Source organism: Suricata suricatta, chromosome 1, assembly GCF_006229205.1.
Source record: "Suricata suricatta isolate VVHF042 chromosome 1, meerkat_22Aug2017_6uvM2_HiC, whole genome shotgun sequence".
Lineage (NCBI taxonomy): Eukaryota > Metazoa > Chordata > Mammalia > Carnivora > Herpestidae > Suricata > Suricata suricatta.
In genome coordinates, this window is record NC_043700.1 from 116955560 (window position 1) to 116962312 (window position 6753).

Consider the following 6753-nt stretch of genomic DNA (forward strand, 5'->3'; position numbering starts at 1 on the left):
CAGTCTCCCTGCTTGTCAGTGCAGAGCCTGATGTGAGGCTCAAACTACGGAACCATGAGATCATGACCTGAGCTGAAATTAGAAGCTGGATGTTTAACTGACTGAACAACCCAGTCACCCCTCATATTTTAAAGAATAATATGTAATCCAAGTTTTTGTCATCATAACTTAGTAGTAGGCAGCTCTTGAAAACTTTAGTATAAATTGGAATTTAACTTTTTTTTGGCAGTTAAGATTATAGTTACTAGGCCTACAGACTGCAGATAGTATGTTAGGAAGAAGCAATTGGCTACATGTGCCCTAAGTATACACTTATTCAAAAGAAATATACAATATTTAAGAGGAAATAAATCAATTTTGGAGCTATAATTTTATGTACAAAATTATAATTGGTTCAGGAACCCCAGTATTTAACCTAATATTTTATTTACTGTCAAATATAAAATTGGTTCAACTGATCTAAGGGAAGAGGTGGATTACCTAGAGCTTAGGTTGGTAACTCCCAAGAAGTTTTATTTTTTTATTATTATTTTTTAATGTTTGCTTATTTTTGAGAGAGACAGAGTACAGGTGGGAGAGGGGCAGAGAGAGCAGGGGAGACACAGAATCCAAAGCAGGCTCCAGGCTCCAAGCTGTCAGTACACAGCCCATAGGGGGCTCAAACTCACAAACCATGAAATCATGACCTGAGCTGAATTCGGATGCTTAACCAACTGAGCCACTCAGGCCCTCTAATTTCCAAGAGGTTTTAAAATGTGGGATTAGTAAATTTACCCATGAGCTATTTTATTTCAGAAATTTTATTTTCTAGTATGCCCATCCCATGGGAAATAAAATTCATGGGCAGAGTTATGTTAACCATGCTCAGGAGAAAGATATATAAAGTTCAAATATCAATTTACAACAAGACCTATAATTACTAAAGGTACTGCATAAAGGAAGCTACAAATGGAAAACCTAATTATAATTAAGATGCCAGTATAAATTTATAATAAGAAATACAACTATCTAGGAGACCAGGTACAGAAGTCTCATAGTAAGCACATTTTCTAGGAGCCATGTGAGAAACTACATTATAAAAATCAAAAGATGGTTTGGTGAGCATATAATCAAAAAAGGCATGTTAGTTATGGAATTTGAAATTTGATAGCCTCAAATTAAGATGTTTCTTGAGGACCATGAGAATGTCTTATTCATTTTTGTAATCTGATTGTGTGTAACATACTAGAGATTTTTTTAAAAGTCTATTGAATGAACGAACACTCAGAAGAACATATATATTTCAGTTGCTAAGAAATATTTTATTTGCTGTATTGAACATATGGCCTTAAAAGCGTATTATTGCTAACAGTGATAGTAACGGGAAAACATCTATAAAAGTAGTAGCTAATCAACTTCCTATAAACACTGCTTCAAAATGAACACAAATATCTAAGATAGGACTGCACATTGCATGAGTTTAGGGACACCATTTCGTTAAAATACAGCGTTGCCCCCTGGAGTTGCACAATATAATAGAACTGACCTGTATTCAGGTTATTTTTACATTTAGAGATGAGAAATAAGAAAGGTAAAGTGGATTATTAAAAATATGCACCACTCCTAGACTAGGTGCTGAAATTACATATTCATAACAGATAATTCATTATTAGCACAATATCAGTGTGCAGTTTCAATGCACAGTTACTGAAATAATGCCATTGAGAATCCAGGATCTTTGCATTTTCTAGCATGTAACTAGTAAAACTTGGCTTTCTCAACCTACACTCGTTTGGACCTGAAGCTCTCTTCTTCATTTCTTTGGTTGATGCTGTTGTTGTAATGGTCCTTTCTTTTTAACAACTATCATTTCAATAACCATTATCTCCAGAAATCATCTTCCACTGAGTGCTTTCAACTTCTGTTTTCATTTTCTCAATTAGATACATTAAGTATCTTGAAGATTACATATTTGCTGATGTGGTTCATTGTAGGGGTGATATATCCTGAGCAAAAAGCATCTGAGAATAATCATTTTAAAAACAGGAAAAGTGCTGCTTGAGGGGAGGTGAACCATTTAATATACTCCCAAAGATTTTCCAAAGTGTGACAAACCAAAAGTATAAAGAAGAATGCTTTAGGCCCTTTTCATGTCTTTGGGTTCAGCCTGAATAAATGCTTTGACATCTGGTTACATTGGTACCTTAGTACAGTCGTATTTGATTACCTATTGTAGGCTGAAGAGCCAACTCAGATTCCTTAAAGGAAGAAATACCTCTATAATATATCACCATTTATGACTGACCTTTTGTGCTTAGGCTTCAGGCTGCTGATTTTTAGTTCTGTTAAAAAGAGCAGGCCTAATTCCTGTGAATATTGGACTTGCCTTGTTTTAATATGGTGACAATAATTTTCCTTCAGAATTATAAAAAGCAAAACACGCTGTATTACAGTTGCTGTTGAATAGTTCATGGGACATAATGGCTTTTTCTTTTGGTATTAAACTACATACAGCTAGTCTCTACCGTGAGATGGTTGGACTTGGGGTTTTTTGACTTCATGGTAGTGTGAAATTGATGCGCATTCAGTAAAAACCATACTTCTTGTTTTAATTTTGGACCTTCCCCAAGCTAGTGATATGTTGTAGGATGCTTCATGATGCCAGACAGCGGTGGTAGCCTCAGCTTTCAGCCAGCCACACAATCCTGAGGGTAAATAACTTATAGACCTATGACCATTTTGTATCCATACAACCATTTTGTTTTTCATTTTCAGTGCAGTAGTCAGTAAACTCTATGAGATAGTCAATACTTTAGTATAAAACAGGCTTTGTGTTACATGACTTTGCCAAACTATATGTTAAGGTAACTGATCTGGGCACATTTTAGCAAGCAAGCCTCCACCATGATGTTTGGTAGGTTAAGTGTATTAAATGTATTTTTGACTTACAGCATTTTCAGCTTATGATGGTTTGTAGGGACATAATAATCCCATCATAAATTGGGGGAGATCTGTATTAGTAAAGCAAAATGATTTTTCTCTAGCTAAAACCTCAAACACAGTTTGTTGTTGTTGTTGTTTTTGCTTTCTGTTCATTTTAATAGTCCTCTAGGAAATTTCATATAAGCCCTTTCATTTCTATTCTGCTGTATTGCACATGATGTTGGCTGTTTTCCTATTTTACAAATGGCAGTATAGATTGATAAAAATAACATTCAGACTTGAAGTTCCTAGAGAGTAAAAAGTTTAACAAAAATCTTTTTTTTTTCTATTGGATACAATAGCTGGTTATATGGAAGATAGCTTAGAACTTTGTTAAACATTATTTCTCATGGGTGCTTTAAAATTTTTTCTCATTATTTTTCAATGATGTTCATTTTTTCCCCACATTCTTTTCCTTCCTCAAGCCTATAAAGCTTATTTAAATGCTGAAGTATGATTTTTATATAAAAACCAGAATCTATTGAGTATATGCTGTAGATTGGTTTTAGTTATTAAGAATCTTAAAGAAGTTAATATTCTTTTTCTATGTAATCCAAATTCTATAATAAATTTTAAGGAAGTAAACAGAAAGCAGGGAAAAAGTGCACAGAAGCAACCCTCATATAAATTTTGTGTAATTGTGAATTTTTTGAAAATATGTAAGTATTCAATAAATCAAGACAATTACAGACACCGTGAATTGCACATAGTGGATTAGTTTATTAAAGTATTGTTTACTGAATACCTAAATATAGGGAGATACTTATGTTGCAATGTATGGTATAGAAAAGAGAATTTTAAGTTGCATTTTAATTTTCAAAAACATGCATAATAAAAGCTTATAAAAATACACAAGAATATTATATATATATAATTATGATTAGCTTAGTAATACACTTTGAAATATTCTTTCTTTTTTCTTGCTGTTCTAAAATGTTTTGGGGGCACCCGGTTGGCTCAGTTAGTTGAGGCTCCAACTTCTGCTTGGGTCATGATCTCACAGTTCATGGGTTTGAGCCCGGCATTGGGCTCTGTGCTGGCAGCTCAGAGCCTGGAGCCTGCTTTGGAGTCTGTCTCCTTCTTTCTCTGCCCCTCTCCTGCTCATGCTGTTTCTCTCAAAAATAAATAAATGTTTAAAAAAATTTGTTAAGGTTTTTAAAATGAGTATTTTTTTAAAGTTAGCATTACTGAAAAAAGGGAGTCTCCTCATTGGAAACAAATCTAAATTATTAGATAAATATATTATTTATAACTCCTGCTGTAGCATCCTTTTCTGTGGCATAAATACTTCCTCTGTGACTGATTATAAATAGTTGGTGGAAATTCTGAAAATTTAACAGTTGTTCTTTGAGCTGTATGAGCCATCACTCTAACATTTCAGAGACCTGATTAATCATCCTGAAAACTACTTACTGTAATACTTCTACTAGGAGAGAAGAAGCAGGGGTGGAGCTCATGAGCTCGGCTGGTGGGCACGTGCTGCTGCCACAGGAACCCACCGTGTCTCAGCAAATCTCTGAGTACGGAAGAAAACTTGGGACATGCTGCAATCCAGACGGCCACAGGCACAATGATAAAGAATAATCCTGTTACAGAAGTGGTTATGAATTTGACTTACCTCAAAGAGTATATGGAGGAGGCAATTATGAAACCCCTTGATGATAAGAATCTGGATCCAGAGGTACCACACTCTGCAGATGTAAGCACAGCAGAAAATGTAGCTGTAGATATCGGGGAAACCTCCAGAAGTCCCTTCCTCTGGGAGTCCTTTATAAAGTGAAAGCAGATGAAACTGACATAATATTGTAGTCTACAAAGGAGAATAGCTTTAGGGGTTAATACTATAAAAAAAGATTAATTTTCCCACATTTGAAAAAAGATCTTTATATCCTTGGACTATTAAAAAGTCATCACATAATTGTTATACCTCCACATTGTGCTCCAGAGTGCCAGATTTACTGGAATCATTGTGTTAAGACCTGTTGTGAATTCAAATCTATTTTAAAACTAAACTTGAAAAACTTCCTGAGTATCATTTAGAGAGTCTTTTATCTATAAATTAAAAATCACATCAATTTCAGTAAAAAATATATAAAATAAAACAAAACAATAGATTATTTACAGTTCTTTAATAATTGAATTATCCCCTGGGTAACCAAATAGTATATAAGAACATCTCCTTATAAATAATTATTTCAGCTATAAATGAATATTCAATGATGGAATCAACAATACCAATTTTTCTGTCTTTAATGAATTCTTGGAAGTAGAGTTGAAGTATCAATGGCAGGGGAGAGGGGATAGTTCACACTTGGGAGTAAAACAGACATGGTCCCTGCTATCAATTGTATAGTGGGGAGAAAACAGCCATTAAAGAAATGTTTTTTTTTAATGCTTTATTTATTTTTGAGACAGAGAGAAACAGAGCATGAGAGGGGGAGGGGCAGAGAGACAGAAAGACACAGAATCTGAAGCAGGCTCCAGGCTCTGAGCTGTCAGCACAGAGCCCAATGCGGGGCTTGAACCCATGAACATGAGATCATGACCTGAGCCGAAGTTGGAGGTTTAACCGACTGAGCTACCCAGGTGCCCCTAAAGAAATGTTTTTAATTGTGTTTCAATTTAATCTGCATATAGTGACCCCCTACTCTATAAGTTAAAGTTATATATCTTAGCATTTCATATATTTATTCTGTTGCTAGATCTATTTTTGTCAGGGTTTATATTATAGAATTTCCTGCAACCTTAATTTTTCTAGATGGCTTTCCTAGTTCCCTAAAAGAATTCAATATTTTCCATCATCTCTTTAGTAACCATGTTCATATCATTAAAAATTGTTTTTGGGTTCTCAATTTTTAAGTCATCTTTTGGTTATCTGGATTTAAATACTGAATAGTTAATTGTTTAACCATTTTTAAATTCATGGGCACTAAACATGTGTTGTCTCATGTATGTGAATGTTTGACTTTTGCCTTTAGATCCAAAGGTAACTTTCTGAACTTCACTTATACATTTTTTTCTCGTCAGATATATGAAGACACTGTTTCTCTGTATTCTGGCATTTAATGTTACTTGATGAAATTTGAGGCAAGCTTGAATTTTTTTTCTTCTTGAAGAAATTGACTTGCATTTTCTGCCTATATGCCTAAGTAATTCTCTATCATGGACACAGAAGAGTTTAACCAGAATCTGTGTCATGTGTTAATGTTCTGTTAAAGTTCTTTCTGATCTGTAGTATAAAGTTTTTAGAGTCATCTTTTCCTTCATATCAGCGAATATGACTGTATTATATTTCTTAAGTTTTTTATTCCATTTACCAGATTTCTAATAAGTAGTTTTTATGTATTTCATCACGTCAGCGTGCCATCGTCTCTCAATGAGAATCTTTAATATCTGTTTCTATTTTCTATAAATTTCCTATAATTGCCTCAAATATTCTCTTTATATCACTTATTTGACTTTTTATCATATTTATTCTGATTTTTGCTATTTCTATTCTGTACATTCACAGGATTGCCTCCCCAATAACGGAAGATCTCATCACATCTGTCATTCTCATTGGTATTGACAGCTTCCACCAGCGTAGCCAGAGCTCCTTTGTCTTCTGAGTTAACCTATGTGAAGGTGACAGTGGTGGAGGTCCTTCTGTGGACCAGATGCCCCAGCCTGGCCTTCCTCTTCTTAATGCAGAAGGGAACTATGATCTATGACACAGGGCAGGCGGGAAGACAACCAGCTTCCTGGGATCCACATCAGGTGCGATCACTACCAGCTGAGCCTTCTTGTTTTCCA

The 6753-nt window shown here is 34.7% G+C and overlaps 1 protein-coding gene across 1 annotated transcript in view; it reads left to right on the forward strand.

Annotated features, from left to right (window-relative positions):
• STPG2 (sperm tail PG-rich repeat containing 2) overlaps positions 1-6541 on the forward strand; it is a 446153-nt gene extending 439612 nt beyond the window's left edge. The window contains exon 11 of the mRNA XM_029922541.1: positions 6473-6541. Coding sequence (XP_029778401.1) covers positions 6473-6529 — 57 coding nt within the window. The 3' untranslated portion in view covers positions 6530-6541. The remainder of the gene's footprint in view (positions 1-6472) is intronic.
• Positions 6542-6753: the final 212 nt, after the last annotated feature.